Source organism: Balaenoptera borealis, assembly GCF_965194805.1.
Source record: "Balaenoptera borealis genome assembly, chromosome: 15".
NCBI classification, from domain to species: domain Eukaryota; kingdom Metazoa; phylum Chordata; class Mammalia; order Artiodactyla; family Balaenopteridae; genus Balaenoptera; species Balaenoptera borealis.
Genome location: NC_138871.1, coordinates 71,398,522 through 71,421,769, shown reverse-complemented (window position 1 = coordinate 71,421,769; position 23,248 = coordinate 71,398,522). Strand labels below are relative to the sequence as shown.

General features: G+C 39.1%; 1 protein-coding gene and 1 long non-coding RNA gene across 2 annotated transcripts in view; both read left to right on the top strand.

Annotated features, from left to right (window-relative positions):
• The window catches only part of SELENOI (selenoprotein I), a 44,156-nt gene that overhangs the window by 9,446 nt on the left and 11,462 nt on the right, over positions 1 to 23,248 (top strand). The window contains exons 2-7 of the mRNA XM_082356915.1: positions 7,244 to 7,312; positions 7,776 to 7,884; positions 10,041 to 10,115; positions 15,387 to 15,649; positions 16,588 to 16,696; positions 22,605 to 22,653. Coding sequence (XP_082213041.1) covers positions 7,244 to 7,312; positions 7,776 to 7,884; positions 10,041 to 10,115; positions 15,387 to 15,649; positions 16,588 to 16,696; positions 22,605 to 22,653 — 674 coding nt within the window. The remainder of the gene's footprint in view (positions 1 to 7,243; positions 7,313 to 7,775; positions 7,885 to 10,040; positions 10,116 to 15,386; positions 15,650 to 16,587; positions 16,697 to 22,604; positions 22,654 to 23,248) is intronic.
• Positions 10,122 to 12,391, top strand: LOC309611910. The gene is made up of 2 exons (XR_014234830.1): positions 10,122 to 11,973; positions 12,170 to 12,391. It is a non-coding gene; the product is annotated as an uncharacterized lncRNA (long non-coding RNA).

The window sequence follows — 23,248 nt, the reverse complement described above, 5'->3', positions numbered from 1 at the left end:
AAATACCAGTGCTCAGTGAGTCCCACGTTTGTATGTGAAGGTAGCTCTTTTGACTGCCTTGATATTTGTTGCGTGAATAACAATTTTTAATAATTGGGATCTTTTGTTTTATGTTTTTTGCTTAAGTGACTAGCCCAGAGGCTTGGCATGCCATTGCTAAAGAACTCTTCTCCAGGAGTGGTAGAGCACATGTTGGCCACAACGGATCCTGCCCCTGTAAAGACTTACACCTAAACATGATTGAGTCATGAGACCCGTCAGCAAGGGACTGACCTCCATACCATACCAGTACCACACCAGACACTGAGCTTCACTGTGCAGGGGGAGAGAAGAGAGTTGACCTTTCTTTTCTCTCTCCTGAGTTCTTAAGAAAGGTTGATAATGTATTTCTTTCATTATGTCTGGAAAGTTGGTATGAGCAATAAATAACTTCATACAGTGAACCCAGTTGTGAACTAAAATTGGTTCTTTGTGACTATCCTGCCTTTTATTCCTAAAAACATGGATGATTTGGAACTCAAGAATTTGGGGAATAATTTTTAAAAGTCAGAAACATCATTTTGAGTTTGCTTACATCTGAAATGATTAACAGTAAGTGCTGTTTATAAACTATTATTAGCTTGTACTCAATCCGTACTTTATGGATTTCCGTGGTTAACTAAAATATGTTTTATAAGTGTAAAGTTTATATTTCAAATGGGTAAAGACAGGCTTTGAATTAAAAATCATTTGATAGTTGGAGACTTATCCTCCTTATATTGATTAGAAGACAAAGCAAGGGAAACCTGCATCTGTTTATAGATGTTAGAGTATTACCATCTATATTAGTATTAGATGGGATACTAGCCTCAGTCTAATTAATAAGTTGTCCAAAGCTCTGTATTTAGTGCAAGGGTGTGTCAGTTCAGTCAGTTTTCTTATCAGTATGTAGAAGGGATTTAAAGTACATGTATAAGGGAAATACTTTTAGGTCCAAGGAAGTGCTTCCATAGTTTTCCTTTTGTTAGAGCCAATTTCCTTCTTAAATTAAGAGGAGGCACATTTCTAATGTCCTCCTCAAAAATGGGCACTTTATAGCATATTTTGGAAGTAATTTAGAGTCATTGTACTGCTCCTGGCCTAACCCGTAATCGTCTCTTGCCTGGTATACTGTAACAGTCTCATAACTATTTTGCACTTTTGCCCCCCTCCAGTCCATTTTCTACACTGTAAACAGTGGGATCCTTTAATAATATAAATCAGGATATGCACTGGGCTTACGATAAAATAAAACTCACTGTGGACCTTTGGGTGGTATCTGCCCATGTCTCCAGTGTCATTTCATACCACTCTTCCTTGCTCACTCACTACGCTGTAGCTCCATTGGCCTTCCTCCACTTTGTGGTCCTTCCACATTTTGTTCTCTGCTTAGAAGGCATCTTGGCATGCACGCCCCCCTCCCAACACCTATAAACCACACACACACACACACACACACACACACACACACGCACACTGCCACACATATATTCTTTATTTTCTTTCTCTTTTTTAAGGTATAAATTATATACAAACGCACAGATCTTAAGTACACAATTTGATGAATTTTGTATATGTATGTAACCACCACCATGATAAAGAATTATTTTTAGCACCTCGGAGGGCCCCCATTTAGTCCCTGTCACCAGACTGCTATTATGACCTCTTTTTGCCATAAATTAATTTTGTCTGATTTTGAACTTCATATAAATGGAATCTCCAACAGCATGTTCTCTTTAGCGTCTCCCTTGTTTGACTCACTGTTCTGTCTCGTACATGCTTTACCTGTCTTCTCATCTTGTAGGACTCAGCGTAAGTGTCCCCTCCCCTGAAAAGCTTTCTCCGAGCACCCTGCCTAGGCACATTCCCAGCCCCCTGGTCCTCTGGTACAACACCTTGTTTATTGCCTTCACAGTATTGATCACATCTTGTGATTACGACTTGTTTTCTTGCTTAGCATCCGTCTCACCCTAGACTGGCCTTGGTGGACACAGGAAACTTTTTGGTCTTGTTCACCATTCTCTTTCTGGTGGCCTAGCACAGTGCCTGACACAATCATAGGCACTCAGTCACAATTATTTGTTGACTTTACTGAATGAATGAATGAAGAATGAGCTCTGCTTTATTTCCTGACTTGTACTGAAGTTAAAAAAAAAAAAGTCTTGAAACTTTCTAATACTTGACAGAATATAATCTAAGATAATTCTGGATTTCACTAAGACTTTATGAAAATCTTTTCTCGTGGGTGACGTAGACTAATTGCCATAGATGACAGTATGGAATTCTGTACCCAAATAAAAATGATTAATGTATTAATAGCAATCTTGAGGGGAATGTTTAGAAGTTCTACCTTGATCAGCATTTTTACAGAGACTTAGGTGAAGGCATTGTTAGCATGACAGCTTTACATGCTGAGAGTTTGGGGGCCATAGCTGGTACCTTGGATAACTGAGTCTGACCCTGAGGAGATCGGAGGAGATAGAAAGATGAGTGGACTCTAGCAAGATGAAATGTTAAAATGGTAAATGTAGGGTCTTAACACTTAGTTTCTAACAGTCAGCTTCATATTAACGCAGAGAAAGGTGGCTTTGCAGTCTGTATAAGAAAGGCCTGAGGGGGTAAGGTGGCTGTGAAGGTGTGTTAAGTCTGCAGTATGACTTTGTTGCCTCACGACATGAATACTGTGTTGAGCATCTGTTAAGAGAAATAAGTTGTTGAGGAAGAAGAGCTTATAGTCATGTTCTCCTTTGTGCTTATGCACCACTTGAAGTGTTCCTTTTGCCCTGGATCACACTTTTATTTTGGTTTAACAACAAAATGGATTGTCTGGAGCACTTGTCGTCAAACTAAAGCCCCCGGACACCTGTTTTGTGAATAAAGTTTTATTGGAACACAGCATGCCTCTTTGTTTTCTTATTTTCTGTGACTTCTTTCTGCTTCAGTGGCAGTGTTGGGTATTGTTACAGAGACCATATGGCCTGCAAAGCCTAAAATATTTGCTCTCTGGCATTTTCCAGAAAAAGCTTTCCAACCTCTGGTCTAGAGAATTAGACCTAGGTGATGAAGAGAGTGAAACTTTGGCAAGAGAGTAACAGCAAAAGGAACATGAGATTTTTTAACCAGGTGAAGAGAAGATTTAGGTGTGACAGGGAGAGCCATCTTCAAATGTTTGGAGCATTATTGTTTGGAAAAAAATTGGACCCTTGTCTGCTTAGCTTTGTTAGGGAAATTCAAAACATGATAGGAAATATGGGGCGAGGGGAAGATTTTGTTAGCATATAGAAAAGTTGTTTTAACATTGGATTGGGCTATTTCTAGAAGTAATGAGTTTTTTGGTAACCAGAGGCATTTAAAAAGAGGCCAGGGGCTTCCCTGGTGGTCGAGTGGTTGGGACTCCACGCTTCCACTGCAGGGCACGCTGGTTTGATCCCTGGTTGGGGAACTAAGATCCGCGTGCGCAGCACAGCCAAAAATTAAAACAATAAATAAATAAAGAGGCCAGGGACTTCCCTCGTGACGCAGTGGTTAAGAATCCGCCTGCCAATGCAGGGGACACGGGTTCGAGCCCTGGTCCGGGAAGATCCCACATGCCACGGAGCGACTAAGCCCGTGCGCCACAACTGCTGGCCTGCGCTCTAGAGCCCGTGAGCCACAACTGCTGAAGCCCGTGTGCCACAACTACTGAGCCCACGTGCCTAGAACCCGTGCTCCACAACAAGAGAAGCCACCACAACGAGAAGCCCGTGCACCGCAACGAAGAGTAGCCCCCACTCGCCGCAACTAGAGAAAGCCCCGCGCACAGCAACAAAGACCCAACGCAGCCAAAAATAAATAAATAAACTAAATTAAAGAAAAAAATAAAGAGGCCAGATGACTGTTTTACCTATTCACATAGGTGAGGGGCAGGCACGTGAGAACTAGATATCTCCTGAACGCTTGTGGTTCTGAGATTTTCCTTGGAATGATTCTCAAACTCAGGTTGTGGTTCTCAAGCCTTTCTCCAGGGCACTGGATTAGTCTGGCCCAACAGATTGTAGATCAAGCAAGTCCTGCAGGCCTTAAACGGGGGATTATTACCTTGTTCAGATATTCTGGTGTATACCAAAACATCATTCCAATAGAAAATAATATATTTAACAGGCATTAACTAAATCTAGTTTAGCTCCTTTAAAAGTTTACATTTTACTTATTTTTTCAGGCATGTGGAAGGTGTGACTCATTCTTCTTTCCTCCTATTGATTCACAAGACAGTTTCAAGTTTCTTTGTTTATACCAAGTGATATGTGACCTTGAAAAATACTCAAGTGTGTAAGGCTAGAGCACAGAGTGCTCTTTAGGTTTACTGTTTGCTACCTTTTGTAATCTCATATTAGATTTCCTTGCTATACTTGAGCTTATCAGCTATTTTTATTAAATGTAAAAAATGCAGTTAGGCAAACTGACCTTTTTGTATTGAGTTCTATAATCTTTTCTTCTTCTACTGGTCTCCTGAAATAGAAATTTAGAGTTAAAACTTCAGAATTTGGGGACTTTCCTGGTGGTGCAAGGGTTAAGAATCCGCCTGCCAATGCAGGGGACACGGGTTCGATCCCTGGTCCAGGAAGATCCCACATGCCACGGAGCAACTAAGCCCGTGCGCCACAACTACTGAGCCTGTGCTTTAGAGCCTGCGAGCCACAACTACTGAAGCCCACGCGCCTAGAGCCTGTGCTCCGCAACAAGAGAAGCCTCTGCAATGAGAAGCCTGCACACCACAACGAAGAGTAGCCCCCGTTCGCCGCAACTAGAGAAAGCCCGCGTGCAACAACGAAGACCCAACACAGCCAAAAAAAAAAAAAAAAAAAAAGGTGAAATGTTATAATAGTGGAAATAAAGAGATTTAAAAAAGAGAAAAAACTTCAGAATTTAAAAAGAGGAGCTTTTCAAATCAAAATACCATGAGTAAGTGATCTTCTTTTAGATCTAAATTCAAATTATGGAAAGCGGCTGAATGAGAGTCATTCAGCAAACATTTGAATTAAGAGCATTGTACCTTGTACATCGTATTAACTATTCGTGTGATGTCTTAAATTGTTTTCTTCTGATTTGGACTTCTTACAACTTTTGTACTTTGCAGTAGATGGTGGACTTGAAATGTGTGGTTTTCCAGTTTATCTGACCTGCTGGCTACGTCATGTGGGTCTGGGTTCAGACTTCGGTGAAATGGAGGAGGCCATGGCCTTCCCGCCTCGTCATTGGCAGCTTTTCAGGGTTCATATTGGTTGCATGTCCTCAGGTCTGAAAACTTAAGTTCAGGCAGTTCTCTCAATTGGGGACTCCTTCATTCTACAGAGGTTCAGGTGTCATGGTATCTGTTATGTGGAAAAGCTTTGCGGGCTGTAGAGAACCATGCACGTAGAAGTTGATTTTAGCGAGAACAGTAATACTCATTTAAGTAGGCTCCAGCTGAGAGTCTGGATGCAGCTGCAGAGCTTCTCACTCTGGCCAGTGTTCTCCTTCGCCATTTTCTTCCCACTGTCTGTCTCAGATCTTTTGTCCAGGATATCGCATTTCGTCAGAATGAGTTGGAGAAACGGGGGCACTCAGACATGGATTCTGTTGAGTAAACATTTGACTTACTAGCTAACTCTCTTTGCTAGCAGTATTTTAAATTATTTCTATTTATTTACTTTTTTGCTCCATCACACTTTTAAATCTTGAAACACTGATGAGAAATATTTCCTGCATATCCATAAAACATTCAGGAAGAAAATTTGATCTTTAATTATGATTTTTTAAAAAATCAGTTGCTCAGATACTTACTACTATTTTATTTGGGTTGGCCTTAACGGGAAAACCCGAACGAACTTTTTGGCCAACCCAATATATTCATACTAAACAAATACAAAACACAGTTGAAACTTTTTTCAGGCATTTGACTAGTATGACAGCTTGTTGAATTAGGTAATATTCCCACTCCCTGAGGGTGAGAATTAAGTTGTCCCTTACCCATTTTGTATCCCTTCTTCCCCACACCTAGTGGATGCTTCCTACATGCCAGGCACTCCAGTGTGTGTGTGTGTTTGTGTGTGTGTGTGTGTTTGTGTCTCTGATGAATAAGTCATCAACATGACTCTTAAAGTATTACATAATTACATACAGATATTTTGTTAAAATTTTCTTTGAAGTTTTACTAAATAGCTCAACAATTGGGGAATGCACTTGAACACCCTAACCTGTTGTTTTCTTCCTTTGCTTATTTAAGCAATCCATTTTCCAGCTGTAAAGGGATCTGTCATTCCTTTGGTGCTCAAAACACAGTAATGGTACCTAATGCTTATATAGCACTAACTGTGGGCTAGGTACTGCTCTAAGCACTTCCTGTATATTATCAGTTTATCTAATCCTTATGGCAATCCTTTGAGGTAAAGGCTGTGATCCTCATTTTACAGGTGAAGCAACTAAGGCAGAGAGGTTAAGTAACTTACCCAAGGTTGTACCGTTAATAAGTGTATTAGTAATGGTGTCAAGGGTAAAACAGCTTGATTCCCATTAGTTGAGAGGGATGAAGGAGGTTGAGAAAGTCAGTGTGTGAATGCACACAGCGTGCTCATTATCCTGCAAATAGGTGAGCACTTGAAAGCAATATAAAATTTTCTGCTGCAACATTGTAATATTATAAAAGTTGATTTGAGTAAAAAATTGTCTGGCTGTGCTTGGCCATCTTTGCCCCATTCATATTGCTTTTCCAGTTCTGTTATTTAGAAGAGGACATCGTATAACTAGATACATTCTCTAGATTTATTTTTACTGTTATTTTCTTTTTAAAAAATATTTATTTATTTATTTTGGGCTGTGTTGGGTCTTCGCTGCTGCACGCGGGCTTTCTCTAGTTGCGGTGAGCGGGGTCTACTCGTTTGTCGCGGTGTGTGGGCTTCTCACTGCGGTGGCTTCTCTTGTTGCGGAGCACAGGCTCTAGGTGCGCAGGCTTCAGTAGTTGTGGCTCGTGGGCTCTAAAGCACAGGCTCAGCAGTTGTGGTGCACGGGCTTAGTTGCTCCGTGGCATGTGGGATCTTCCTGGACCAGGGATCGAACCAGTGTCCCTTGCATTGGCAGGCGGCGGATTCTTAACCACTGCACCACCAGGGAAGTCCTTGTACTATTATTTTCATTTGAGAAATATTGTTCTAAATACTTGCTGGTATGCAAGGATTAACTCTGAATATTTTTTTTCATTTCTTAACAGTACAGTGCTGTGGATACCAATCCACTCTCTCTGTATGTCATGCATCCATTTTGGAACACTGTAGTAAAGGTAAGATGATTAATAAGCATGTACTTAGGTTTTAGTAAGTTTTAAATATTTTAAACTATTTTGTGGAGTATTACAGGCCAACTGTCAGTTCAATAAGACGTTTAGAGAAACTGCCTCTCCCATCCTCCTTTCCTTTAGTCACATACCTTTTGATTTATCTCATCGTTGAAGTATAAGCTTATACTCTAGATCTATTATATTTATAAAATGCTTCTTAAATTTTTCTAAAATAAATATAATGTTATGATTATAAAAGTTTGTTGATTATAGAATTATTTAAAATATAGAAAATAGACTTATTTCTATTAACTGATTACGGTTTATAATTTGATATATATAATTCCTGTATATATGGTCTTTCAAATTTATAGTTTTTGTTTTGACAAATTTGCATGTTGTGGTATGTAGTGGACAGAGAGATTTCTCTACTTTAATTATTTTGTAATTATTTTGAAAAAAATAGGTATTTCCTACTTGGCTGGCTCCAAATCTGATAACCTTTTCTGGCTTTCTGCTGGTTGTGTTCAATTTTCTGCTTATGGCATACTTTGATCCTGACTTTTATGCTTCAGGTAAGATTATTACTTTAATATAAAATCTTAAATGTCTAAATAGCAAAAAATGAGATATGGTTATTTTCTGATTCTATTAAGATGCTTGCATTTCTGAAAAATTTTGAATATTAGAAGGGTTGTAAGATGTTAGAATTGGGTGTAAAAGCTAAGTTGTGTTTTCACAATCTGTTATGTATGTTTCTAATAAGTTCTAGAAACCAATTTGGCTATTGAATTTAGATATGCTGTCTAAAAAGCAATGAGGTTTTTGTAAATAAAGAGTAATGGGATTTATAAGAAGACGGAAAATTAGGACTCTGAAGTTTTGCCTGAAAATGAATATAAGCAAGGCCCAGCATACCTACCAGTTCCAGAAATATCCCTTCCCCTTTTCTAGGTATGGAATAAAAATCCCCCTTTTCTAAAGGCAATGTGATCTCTCTTTCCCTCTGCTCTGCCCTTGTACGTACCTTTAATAACTCCCAGTTTCCTCTGAAAATGGTTGTTAGACCTTAGATATTTATTGACAGAAGTCTGGGCCCTTACTGAGGAGGGGAGGCAAAATGCACCTTTGGAGGCAGTTTTCAGCCTATTCCCAACATCTTCTTTCAGACCCACTGCTATCTTACTTCCTCCCACACCCCAGCTTCTGCCCCGGCTGGACAAGAGAATCTGGAGCACATCTGGGATGAGGGGGCATATGTAGGAAACAGTTTATTCTTATTGCTCAGCTGGTGGATGGAGTTGAGAGGAATAGAAAGATGGAGGTAGATGAGTATTTTTTGCATTCTAAGTTAGAAGATATTTTCCAATAAGAATACTTATAAATGATGTAGTCAGGAGTTTTAGTACTATAATTCCGGGGTCCCCAGCCCCTGGGCCGCGGTCCGGTACCAGTCCTCGGCCTGTTAGCAACAGGGCTGCACAGCAGGAGGTGAGCAAAGGTCGGGCAAGCGAAGCTTCATCTGCCGCTCGCCCTGCTCGCATTAACCGCCTGAAACACCAGCACCGCCCCCCTCCCCCGTCCATGGGAAAATTGTCTCCCACGAAACCGGTCCCTGGTGCCAAAAAGGTTGGGGACCGCTGCTATAATTCATCTGTGTTGTGGGTTCAGCAGACGTTTGTGCACTGACCTAGAGAAATTAACAATCACTGACAACATTGTTTTTGTAGGAGAATTTGGAGTTTTAAACACTTAATGACTTTTGATATTATAGGAATTATGAATATTGAAACTCTGCCTATGCCTGACTTTATCAACTGAAAATTTTAGCCATAGCTTCTGTATATGTAATAAAATGGTAATTGAAGATCATTACCATTACCATGCTTAAATTTCATTAAGCATGGTTTTGATATTGTGGGGTTTTTTAAAATTGTATTTTAATCCTCAGAACAGCCTCAAAAGTTTATCTTTGAAACTAGAAATCGTATTTTCTCTGACTAAATAAGACTATTTACTTAGTTACTAAGAGAACTAAAAATACGTAAATATATGTATTTCTCCAAGTCGTACAACTTGAAGGGCCAGATTAACCATCTAGTCCCAGTATACTTGGGGAGTGGAAGCCAGGAAGGTGAAGTGGTATATTCAGGGCCACACTGCTGGTCGGTTACGGAGCCAGGACTAGAACCCAGACCTGAATCTCACTTGTTTTATCTTACGGGGGGGAAAAGTGAGGTCCAAACATTTCAGAACGATTTTGTTGCCAGAATCATCCAGGTGAGGTAATTTACCTATACACACATCAAAAGGTCTTTTGTTCAGCTAATTAATCATTTAGTGAGAGAGTGTAAGTTGAAAGCTTAATACGTGTTTGTAGTATAATCATAAACAACAAGGATCAGATTAAACACAAGCATTTTTTGAATTCCAAAAACATTATTTTTCATTCTAGGCACATAAGTAATTTTCAAGTGAAGATAGTCAGTCTCGAGTTATGATTAAAGCTCAAAACAAATGCCTATTGTTTATGAGGGGTTGGACAGTTACTTTGGTTTTGTCAGAGTTTGCTGATACATTCTAACATTTACCTAGTTCTGCATTCGAGGTATATTGTAAAGTACTTCAGCTTCTATTTAATAAATAGAAACACTTCTCCTTGGCAGTATGGGCTACGGTAAGAACAGTTGTACTTAGACTGTGTTACAATCTGAGTTGCTTTCCTTTCCAGCACCAGGTCACACGCACGTACCTGACTGGGTTTGGATTGTAGTGGGCATCCTCAACTTCGTAGCCTACACTCTAGGTAAGAAATTGGCCAATTGTCAGTGCCTGGTGCAGCTGTCAGCAAGGATAGCCACCAAACATTTTCTCCTATGCTGAATTCATTTTAACTAGGGTTTATTAATATCCTGTTCAATTTGATAAATACGTTCTTGAGTTTCTCTGTGAAAAATATTGTCATTTGCTGGGAATTCAAAGAATAAGATAGGAGTTGGCAAACTACCACCTGTATGCCAGATCTGGCCTGTTGCCTGTTGTTGTAAGTGAAGTTTTATTGGAACACAGCTGTGCTCATTCCTTTACATGTCTGTGGCTGCTTTCCTACAGCAGAGACATAGTTGAGTAGTTGTAACAGAGGCCATTTGGCCCACAGCGCCTAAACTATTTACAGTTTGGCCCTTTACAAGAAATATTTCCCAACCCTGGAATAAGACATCATTTTTGCCATGAGTTTGGGAAGCAGTACTGACATATCAAATAACTGCAGAATACTGAGAGAGATGCTGTAATAGAGCATAGTGGGAGAACAAATATAGAAGTGATCAATTCTCATTTGGTGGAGGGGGAGTGGTCAGGGAAGTCCACTGGGCCAGGCTACACCGTGTATTCTGCCAAGTGTGCGTTTCGTTGGGATCATCTGCGTGACTTGTCCTGCATTCTCCTATTCTTCCCTGCTTTATTTTGCTCCATAGCACTTAAAACCATATGACCCCCTTGTATGTTGTCTGCTCTAAAATGTAAGTTCCTTGAGGGTGGGTACTTTATCTTGCTCGCTGTGTACCCAGTGTTAAGAACAGTGCCTGCTCCATAGGAGGTACTCAGTATGTGGTTTTTAAATGAATGTGAAGTAGCAGACCCTGACTTAAAGTTGCTTAGGTCTCTTCAGATAAAAATGACTTGTATTCATAAAACCAGGGTAATTTGGTACAGGATTAAATGCTGACGTGGTGGATGACCAGAGCTGCAAGAGTTTGGGGAAGGAAGAGAATGAAATCAAGAAGAATTAGGCAAAAACTTAGTTAAAAGATCTGCATTTAGACAGAGGCTTTTGCGCATTTGTTATTAAAGATGAGTTGGTTTTAATGGGACTTCCCTGGAGGTCCAATGGTTGAGACTCCGCGCTTCCACTGCAGCGGGCACGGGAACTAAGATCCCACATGCCGCGCGGTGTGGCCAAAAAAAAAAAAAAATTTTTTTTTTGCTATAGGATTTGCTTGCCAAGGACTGCAGGAGGAATAGGGAAAAGGAGAGGGTGGCCTGTGTGCTCTGACTTTTTTAAAATTTTTATTTATTTATTTATTTATGGCTGCGTTGGGTCTTCGTTTCTGTGCGAGGGCCTTCCCCAGTTGCCGCAAGCGGGGGCCACTCTTCATCGCGGTGCGCAGGCCCCTCACTATCGCGGGCCTCTCTCGTTGCGGAGCACAGGCTCCAGACGCGCAGGCTCAGTAGTTGTGGCTCACGGGCCTAGTTGCTCCGCGACATGTGGGATCTTCCCAGACCAGGGCCCGAATCCATGTCCCCCGCATTGGCAAGCAGACTCTCAACCACTGCGCCACCAGGGAAGCCCTGTGCTCTGACTTTTAACAGCATGTCGTAAGAGTCTTTTTTTTTTTTTTTAATTTATTTATTGGCTGCGTTGGTCTTTGTTGCAGTGCGTGAGCTTCTCACTGAGGTGGCTTCTTTCTTTTTTTTTAATTAATTTATTTTTTAAATTTTTGGCTGCATTGGGTCTTTGTTGCTGCATGCGGGCTTTCTCTAGTTGCGGTGAGCGGGGGCTACTCTTTGTTGCAGTGCGCGGGCTTCTCATTGCGGTGGCTTCTCTTGTTGCGGAGCACAGCCCCTAAGTGCGCAGGCTTCAGCAGTTATGGCACATGGGTTCAGTAGTTGAGGTGCACAGGCTTAGTTGCTCCACAGCATGTGGGATCCTCCGGGACCAGGGCTCGAACCTGTGTCCCCTGCACTGGCAGGCGGATTCCTAACCACTGCACCACCAGGCAAGTCCCGAGGTGGCTTCTCTTGTTGTGGAGCACAGGCTCTAGGTGCACAGGCTTCAGTAATTGTGGCACGCAGGCTCAGTAGTTGTGGCTCGCGGGCTCTAAAGCGCAGGCTCAGTAGTTGTGGCGCATGGGCTTAGTTGCTCCGCGGCATGTGGGATCTTCCCGAACCAGGGCTCAAACCTGTGTCCCCTGCATTGGCAGGCGGATTCTTAACCACTGCACCACCAGGGAAGTCCCCGTAAGAGTCTTTTGAAGTACTGTACCATCTACCTGTTTCAGGTCTCCACAATTCTGGCAAAAATCCTGATCTAACCTGAACTGTTTGTTGCAAAACCTGCCTTGAAGCAACAATTTATAATCTTCATTTATACTACTAGTGTGATTATTCTTACACTTTGCTGCAGAAATATCAGTGTGTTTGATCACAGGGTGCTGCTGTAGGTTCTGCTGGTGGTTTTTTCATAATATATAGGTTATGCGCTGAATTGCCTTTCTTACGAAAAAACGTTGTGAGACTTATCTAGACCCCAGACTTATGGGGCTAGAATGGGTTCAGTGAGAAGACGTACAAAACCTAGTTAATATGTAGTTCATGAATATAATATTTGTAATAACTGCACAGAAGTTGCACTGAGAATAGGAAATTAAGTCAGCAAATAATAAGAAAAGACTTTTAGGATATATTTTAACTACTTGGGGGCAGAAAAGTTCCCAATCCTATATAACAGAGATCTACAGTGTTTGGGCAAGAGTTTGAGATTCATCCTTTCATATATTCCTTCAACAATATTTTTAAAGGCCCTCTTTGCCACAGACTGAGCTAGGCACTGGGGATAATACTGCTGTGAGCAAGATAAACACAGTAATGATAAGGAATTTTTAATTCCTTGAATCTGAATCTTTACAATTAGTCTAATTCTGATGCACTTAATTAACAAAACTGTTTGTTTGGAGGAGGAAGTTTTATAATTCAGACTCTTCTTCCTTTTTAACTAGGTTGTACCATTCTCTCTTCCTCTTCCCCTCTTCCTCCCCGCCCCCGCCCAGGCTCCTCTGTTTTTGCCCCTGTATGAAGGTGTTCCAGTGTGCTTTCTCTTTCTCCTTCCTTATTCCCTTGGTAATCCTGATCCTTAACACTGTTGAGTTGACTCCCGTGTTAGTATCTAGCCCTTATCTATCTTCTGATAGATAGATCAGTAAGTACCCTTAGGCTGAGTTGCTTGACATTACCATGTGGATGTCCTGCCAACACTTCAATTTCAACATCTAAAACTGTACTCAGATCTTTTCTATCCATCTTGCTCCTTCAGATTTTCTTATTTCTGTTAATACTGCCACTCTCTTAGTTACACAGACGGGAGATTTTGGAGGTGGTCTTCTTGTCCTTCGGCCTCACCTCTCCTCTTTTGTTGCATTGTCATTTTTATTTTCTTAATATCTCTCCCGCCTCCAGCTTTTTATTCCCACTGCATTCCATCTCAATTTAGGCTTACTAATTAGGGTTCCTCTCCCAGCCTGTCCTTCACACTGATTATCAAGTGGATCTTCCTGAAGCACTTCATTGCTTTTACTCTTTGTAATCCTCAGATAATTTTAGTAGCTCCTCAGACTCTCTAATACCTTTAAACTGGCTCAAACCTCCCTTCTAGCCTCTTTAGACTGCCCTCTTCACATACCAGTTTATACTGCCCTCTTCACATACCAGTTTAGACTGCCCTCTTCACATACCAGTTTAGACTGCCCTCTTCACATACCAGTTTAGACTGCCCTCTTCACAGACCAGTTTAGACTGCCCTCTTCACAGACCAGTTTAGACTGCCCTCTTCACAGACCAGTTTACACTGCCCTCTTCACAGACCAGTTTACACTGCCCTCTTCACAGACCAGTTTACACTGCCCTCTTCACAGACCAGTTTACACTGCCCTCTTCACACACCAGTTTACACTGCCCTCTTCACACACCAGTTTACACTGCCCTCTTCACACACCAGTTTACACTGCCCTCTTCACACACCAGTTTACACTGCCCTCTTCACAGACCAGTTTCTGGTCAAATTAAACTACTTGGCATTCTCTGCACACACATGTGCTTTTCCATCTCGGTGTTTTTGCCGATAGCACTCCCTTCTCTTGAAATGACACACTCCTTTATCTCCTATCTACTGAAATCCAACTCATTCTTTAGGTCCCCACTCAGATTTCATCTTGTCAGGAAAGCCAGTCTAGCTTATTTTAGCCTGAAGAGAACTCGTCCCTTTTCTGTACTCTTCTCTGGTTTGTGATACATCATATCTGTAACTGTCATGTTTTGTCTCCTTTCTCAATTGTAAACTCTTTGCGGGCACAAACTTAGTTTATTCTATTCTAAGATTTTTATAGTCTTCACAGCATCAAGAATAGTGCTTCGCAGGGAACTCTCCTCAATACCCTGTAATGACCTATATGGGAAAAGAATCTAAGAAAGAGTGGATATATGTACATGTGTAACTGATTCACTTTGCTGTACAGCAGACTAACACAACATTGTAAATCAACTATACCCCAATAAAAATTAATTTAAAAAATAGTGCATTGTACAGTTTCAATAAATTTTTTTTGAATTTTATTTTATTTATTTTTTTATACAGCAGGTTCTTATTAATTATCCATTTTATACATATTAGTGTATATATGTCAATCCCAATCTCCCAATTTATTCAGTAAATTCAATTTATTCAATAAATTTATTCTTATATTTACTCAACACATACTGTGTTGCAAGGCCTTTTTGGAAAGCACTTAAAATTATGGAGGTGGTCCATCTGTAAAGAAGTAACTGTGATATCAAACAAGATGAAACAGGTGTTATGACTGAAGTAACTGAGTGTATTTGGATCCTAGAGCAAGGAATAGTTAGATAAATTATAATGAACAACTATTGAATATTCTCTGGAGGGTTAAGAATTTGCAGCTAGTGGAATAACTCAGTTAGTTGTTAGGCAGATTTGGAGGAATTCAGAGCCCAACTAGAATGCTTCTTCCTCAGATCTAAAATAGACACCATTCAGTGTGATTTAACATTTTAATTTTTAGATCAAGCTTTGAGAAATTACAGATTTTATTTCTGAAATCTTTGCATTGCAGGAATTAAAGGTTGGATTTTTATAGTACTGTCTGATAGTTATAATTTAGTTAATCAACATTCCTATGATATGCTCGTCTGTTTTGTTTTGTTTCTCTCCATTTTATTAAAGAAGACTTTCTCCAGACTGGTGCAGTTGTTGACCTGTTCCTGTGGTTATGTGTTTTTGTTGCAGATGGTGTGGATGGAAAGCAAGCCCGTAGAACCAATTCCAGCACCCCGTTAGGGGAGCTTTGTGACCATGGCCTGGATAGTTGGTCATGTGTTTACTTCGTTGTAACTGTGTATTCCATTTTTGGACGAGGATCATCTGGTGTCAGTGTTTTTGTTCTTTATCTCCTGCTATGGGTAGTTTTATTTTCTTTCATCCTGTCCCACTGGGAGAAGTATAACACAGGGATTCTTTTCCTGCCATGGGGATATGACGTTAGCCAGGTGGTAAGTATGGGTTCTTCCTTAAATTTTCAACATTGCCATGAATTTTGGGGAAAGTTTTTGTTATTCCTTCTTTATTGACCTTTTGCTTTTTTGGTTAGAACTGATGGGTGCTTTAACATTTTTTTCCTTTTTATTTTATATTATTTTTACTTATTTATGGAAAATTTCCAATATGTACAAAAGTAGAGAGAATAGTATAGTGAACCCTTATGTACCTGTTACTTAGCTTGAGCAGTTAACACTTGGCCAGTCTAGTTTCACATGTACTCTTCCTCACCCTCCTTCCAATTACTTTAAAGGAAAATCCTGGCATTATGTGATAAATATTTTGCTATATATCTCTAAGTGGTAAGAGTTCTTTTTAAAAAACATAACTACAATGCCATTATTACACCAAAAAATGAACTGTTTCTTAACAAACATTCATTGAAACTGTTGATTTTATAAAGAAAGTTATGCGCTTATAATTAAATTGTTGGCTTTTTGTCTTCATTGCCAACTTTTCAGTGAGTAGAGAGATTTGTTTTCCTCTTACTTTATAGGCTTGCTATTAACTCTCCCTGCCTTAGAATCCCAGCTTTTTGTGTTGCCATTTTGCCCGTCTACACCTAAGGCTTCAGTAAAGAATCAGAAGTTGGAGTGTGTTTAAAGAAAGTGATTGGGTGGGCAAATTGGAACATCGTGTGGCTAAACCAATTTACGAGGTGCCTTATGAGGCCAGTTGTTTGCATTGTCTAGAAGTTAGTTATTTTATGGTGTTGTTGGCTGAAAAAACTATTTTTAAAGGCAAGAAGACTTGCCACCATATCAAATTTAAGCATACTTCTTGCTTTTACTAAAACTGTTTACTAGACTTAATGCTGCATAAAGCGTGATTGACTCCCTGATCTTTCCAGCTGTTAATGCTCTGTATACTTTTGTCTGCATTTTCCTTCCAGACTATTTCTTTTGTCTACATAGTGACTGCGATTGTGGGAGTTGAGGCCTGGTATGAACCTTTCCTGTTTAATTTCTTATATAGAGACCTATTCACTGCAATGATCATTGGTAAGAAGCTCCATGTTGAAGCCTGTTGTAACATCGCTTTGTTATCAAAGCCAGTGTTTGATTATAACCAGCAGCACCTCCCCGCCCGCCTGCACGCCCTGCAGCAAAAGCAGAACCCCGCAACCCTGCAGGGCTTCAGCCAGACCCTTAAGGAAAATAAGGTTGCTTTGTTTTGCTTTGTTTTTTTTTTTTTTTCACACACACACACTGTATTTTATTTTTACAAGAGATAAATAGACTGACACCAAGCATTGTACATGGATGACCACAACAAAAGCAACAATGATTGCAATTACCAAACATGAAACACACTCATACTATGTCATAATATTGACATTCAGTCCAGTAATCCTCCACTGTAACAGCTCCTTTACTTTGCAGTGAAAATTGATTTGTATATTCTTTGCCTCTGAGTCCTTGTGGGATTTTTTTTTTTTTTTTAATTCAAACAGAAAGTCACAGAAATTATACTCATCCTCATCAGTTCACTCAGTCCCATGTAATTCATTTTTTTTTTCATCTTGATCTTTTGTTAGCACTTTTATGAGTTCATCAGTTTTCCATTAGAGTTCTGAAAATGCTTATTCATTCAGTTCAGCAGTACAGTCAGTTACCAGAAACCTGTACTTGTCAGAGTCTTTTCCATGAATTTCTTGAAGATGAAACCCTTTTATAGGAACATATTTGCAAAAGCATCAGAGTACACCCAGAACTGTCTGTAAATGACAAAAGACTTAAAAATGACCACGGTTAAAGATTTGATGAAAGTTCATAATAATGCAGTTGACAAGAAAATTAGTTATTTCTGAGATATACATTTTAAAGTAATAACTAGGATTATGACATTATACCAGAACATATAAGATTTTTAGAAATTTCATGTAATGTCTGAAACATTTATATTAACATATTTCCATACAAATAACCCAATGAAAGTTTAGTATTAGTTGTTTTGTTTGTTTGTTTGTTTTGCTTTGTTTTGTTTTTGTTCAGCACCAAGGTATTTCTAATCAGAAGGCAATACCGAAATAGATCACACAAACCCTGTAAACTAACTATTCAAATTAATCTAGACTGTATTGGAGGATCCACGTTTAGTTGGACGTTCGGTATTGATTTCAATACTTATCTCAAAACTGAAGATTGTTAGTTTGAGGAAATAGAATGACGAAACACAGAGTTTACTTTACAATACATCCACTCCAAAAATTGAGCTTCTGTTCCTCTCAGAAACCCTTTTTCTTAAGCCTTTGAATGCTAGGTAAAGGTTTTGATCATGGTAATGTTTCCTTTTTGATTTTAGCCAAAGGGAATATCTACAGGATGATTGAGTGGGGGAGAGTGTTTTTATGGAGAGAGGCAAAGGGGAAGAGGAATCTGGGTTGTTATTTGGGGCACCAGGAGTGACACTAAGACCTTTGTAGTGTAAAAGAAAAAAACTTGTTGGCTGTTGCTCTGTTCTCTTATCTAAAAATTAATCCTCCCTCCGTCTGTCTGTGAACCTTGGTTACAGAACGGGAATTGAAGGCTTAGAAACAGCTGAGAAGATGGTGCATTAAGCACTGGCTTTCAGAAAAGGAGTAGTTTGGGGATTTTCTATGGCTCTGGACTGCAGATATTTTAGGAACCCTGCTGTAATCTAACAAATGTTCATTTTTGGGTGCCTGTATAAACTGATTTCTTTACCTTGAAAAGGCTAGCTATTTTTCATCTCCAGCTGTCATTCATGAGTGAATCTTTTGATTTATGCACCTTGTCCTGTGGCAGGTTTGCTGCATTTTACATTTAAATGTTTATTTAAAGATAAAATGGAATCTCTGACATAGGAGATATATTTTTGAATGTTAAGTGGGTACTTTAATAGGCATATAAGTTTCTTTGTAATTTATAATTTTTGGCAGCAATACTTATTAGGTAATGGTACTTCCTATTGCATCACATTAGGGGGCACACGATAGCTAGTTGTCTTTCTGTCTGTGGTATCAGTAATGACTAGAGGGATGAGGTATTGTACATCTGTTCCATCTCTTCCCAAGTTCTGCCTCAACTCTTCACCTAGTGGTACTAACAGTCGCTGATGATCATTGCTTAGGAATCCATTCATTCAGTGGATAGCCAGGGAATAAAGTTTGTTTTTTGGTAAAGTACCTCATAAATTCATACTGATAATTCCAAATCATATTTGATGATACAGATCTTTTACTTAACCTAGTTGATCTTATATTTGTATATCCTTTAAACTCTGACAAAAGTCTTTGCTTTCAATGACACAAAATAATTATTCATTTGTGTTATTCCATAAAATACCCACAACAGTCTGAGAATGTAGTTCCAAAATCAGCGACATATGATTACTGGAAATTGTTGAAGATTTTGGTTTTTTGCAGTTCCATTTGCCCTATGGTTTATCCCACTAGAGAATGCCCAGTCAGGTTATTATAGTCTAAAGTTCCCATTCTGTGGTTATGCCACCATCTGTGGATATGTACATTTAAGTTAGTTTCATTTTACTTTTGATATTTATGGATTACTTTTTCTTTTAAAATTTATTTTTCCTTTATAATTATGTAGTGTATTCACATGATTACAAAGTCAAATCTATATATAAAACAAGATATATTCAAAGAAGTCTAGTCTATCACTACCCTAGTCTTTTCTTCCCTCATAGTTAACTATTCTTAGTTTTTAATTTTTTGGTTTATCTTTTCATTGTTTCTTTCTTAATATAAGTAAGTGTGTGTGGGGGGTTTTATCACCCCCTTTCATAGATAAATGGTAGCATACTGTACATATTTTACTACACGTGCTTCTTTTTTTTTTCCCCTCCACATAATAGTATATCTTAGAGATCACTGCATAGTGATGTTTAGGGATCTTCCTCATTTCTTCTTACAGCTGCCTGGTACAGTACTTCATTGTGTGGATGTACCATTGTTTATTCAAACAACCTTCTACTGATGGACATTTGTGTTACTTCCGGTCTTTTGCTGTTGTACAAATTGCTGCAATAAATCGTCTTGTACATATATATGTCTGTTCATATTTTTCCCAGGGTATTTTAGAAGAGATCTCTAGAAGTAGAATTGTTAGTAAGGACAAATGTATGCAATTTCACTAAATATTCCCATATTCCCTTCCATATGTTATCTGATTTTTGAATTCCCATCAGCCATGAAAGTACTTGTTTATTTAGTTTTACCAATGTAGTATGTTGTCAAACTTTTGGATATTTGCCAGTCTGTGATAGGTAAGAAATGATATATCTGTATAGTTTTAATTTGCATTTCTCTTATTATGGATGAACTTTTCTAGTGTTTGAGAGCCATTTATATTTCTTTTTTCTTTGTATCTCGAGTCAATTTTTGCATTACGATTGTTAACCACTTCCTTTACTTTTAGAAGCTCTTTATCTATTAGGTATATTAATCTTTGTTTTGATATAAATGACATTTTCCCCCTTGTTTGTTGTCTTTTTTACTTTCGTGAAAGTATTTTTTGTCTTGTTGGTTTTTATTGAAGTTTTTATTTAAGCCTGGAAATACGAGGAACCAAAATATTTGTTGTGACCATGTTATCCTTGGTGTTCATCTCATTCTGATCAATCCTTTTTTATGAATTCTATTCTGATTTTTCTATAGCTATTGTTTCTTATATTATGAAGTCTAGGCCTTCCTATGGTAATAAGAAAAGCAGGTCTACATATGTAGGGGTTCTATCACTATCATTATATAGAGTTTTAATAGACAAGTATTTAACAATTAAATATTCTTTATAGAAAGTACATGGAGTGTTATTTAGAGGAGAAATAGAAGATACAGTGTTTCTCTTTGGCAACCTATATAGAGCTCAGGCTTTCTACAGTCTTACTGCACTTAATTAAGATAAAGCTATTTTAGGATGTTTTAAACTAAAAAACTCTTGATACCAAATCTTTTGCATGTTTCTCTCAGCCTATTTTCAGCACCTCAAAGCTACAGATGATTCTGGGTTAATTCATTTAGCCCTGGCTCCCTAACAGTGTGCTCCCCAGCTTGACATGGAATGAGCTGCTAAAAATTTCTGAGGACATTGAGGACATCTTGTTTTCTCTTCCACTCCCTCTAAGATCTTTTAACTCAGGGAACTTTGTTCCATTTGGGCTTGAAAGTAGTAGAGTAATTCATCTTTTGAGATGAGATTTCTGTTCGGTGAATTCTAGTTTTTTCATCTTTTTTTTTAATAAATTTGTTTATTTATTTATTTATTTTTGGCTGCATTGGGTTTTCGTTGCTGCGCACAGGCTTTCTCTAGTTGCGGCAAGCGGGGGCTACTCTTTGTTGTGGCACGCAGGCTTCTCATTGCAGTGGCTTCTGTTGTTGCGGAGCACGGGCTCCAGGCACGCGGGCTTCAGTAGTTGTGGCTCGCAGGCTCTAGAGCGCAGGCTCAGTAGTTGTGGCGCACGGGCTTAGTTGCTCCACGGCATGTGGGACCTTCCCAGAGCAGGGATGGAACCCATGTCCCCTGCATTGGCAGGCAGATTCTTAACGACTATGCCAGCAGGGAAGCCCCTTTTCATCTGTTTTTAGCAAGGTGCCTTAGGAATTGTTTTGAAGGAGTGTTCTTCTCTCTTTGATTCTTAAGGTCACAGCTGCATTGACCACTGCCCCCGGCCCCTCAAGCCAAGTTTAGTCACCAGGAGTCCAGAATGGGCTAATATGTTGAGTGACAAGGAAATATCCAAATGAAGTGTCCAGAAAGTTGCCACATGTATTGATTTGGAGTTTGAAACAGAGAAAGATTAGAACTTTACATCTCTATAGATCACAGAATCAGATTCAGGGGTCACTAGAAAATCATTTAAACCATCCTCATGGTACAGCTGTGGAATCTGGAGCTCAGAGAGATTGTCTGATTTGCCCAAGAGTACATAATTAGATTTTGGAGTCATCTGCAGGTAGCTTATCGTTAAAGCTGAAGAGAAGATTCTCTGAGGGAGTGTACATGCACAGTCAAACATCCAGTTAGGAATATGCAGGAGGTAGCTTACCAAAAAGGGACACCAAATGTAATGGTTGGATGGCTAACAGGAGCATTGGGTGAATGGAATCACAAAGGCCAAGGGAGGAAAGAATTGCAGTTAGTGGATAGTCAGCGGAGTCATCTTACTTAGAAGTCAGGAATGAAGAAAGGATACTGAATTTGACTATTAGGAGAGCTTGATAAATTTCAAGAAGTACAGTTTCTGCAGAGGGGAGGCAGAATGAATGAGTGCTGAGGAAATGAAGACAACAGGAAAGTTTGGTGAGTGATAGGAAATAGCAGAGTAAGATAAGTAGATAGTAAGAGCAGCAGAAGCAATGGTAAGGCTTCTTGGGAAGGCCGTCCTTTTTAGGTTTCAGGGGAAAGAATTAGTGTATAGGGTAGGGGGAGAAATTAAGAATGCTAGGGAGGTAAAGATAAGTGTAAAGCAAGCAGCAGGATTTATTAATTGTCCCTTCTTCCAATACATAACTTATACTGGCTGTGCAATTTACTATATACCAGGTACTGTTCCAGGTGTCTTTGCATGTAATAACTCATTAAATTCTCAAAACCCTATGGGGTTGATACTACTATTATCTCTATTTTATAAAAGAGGAAACTGAGGCACTGAAAAGTTAATTTGCCTGAAGTCACATGACCAGTTGGTAGCACAGCTGAGATTCATCCCACTCTGGCTCCTTGAGTCTCTGCTCTGAATCACCAAACCGTACTGCCGCTCTTCCAGTTGTAAATGCTGTTCAAAAATGTATTTAATTTCATTACAGAAGTAATCCTGAACCTGAAAATTATCGGGTCTAAAAATATTACGTAGTTTGTATGTATTTGATTATTATAAAAATGACTCTTGAATAATAATTCATGATAATTTAAATATTCTTCCCTTTAGGTTGTGCATTATGCGTGACTCTTCCAATGAGTTTATTAAACTTTTTCAGGTAAGTATTTTATTTTTTAATTGGGCAAGAAATATGAAAATCTTTAGAAATTGTTATTTAGGTGAATTTTAGGATTTCTTTCTTTTGGAATCTGGGCATTTTGAAAAGGTCATGAAACCTGTATTTTGAATCTAGAATGAGGTTAGGATAATTTGTCTGTGGTGGCTTGCGTAGTGAGTTCAACCATAGCCCAGAACTACTAGTTTTTTTGTAAGAGTTTTGGGCTCACCAAACAGTCTTCTAATTTGTCATTTTTTTGTGAGTGAATCAGGAGGGAGTATGTTCCTGTCAAATATTGATAGGTTTACGTTCTTTTTAGAAATTGATTATAAGTTTTTAGAAATTGATTATGTGTAAGTTTAGTTAGCATGATCATACAATAAAACTTCTCAACTTGTGTAGTTGAGGACCAAATCCTGGACCTATGCCGCCTCTTCTCAAAGAGCGCCATATGGAATTCCGGCCGGAGGAGTGTGTAGGGGTTGGGAGGGGAGTTGCCCTGGTGGAGTCGCATCTCTGATCTATGCACTTCTCCACTTTGGCTCAGCCACGCTGAGTTCATTTATGTGACCTGAATGCATTTTGTTCTTTCATT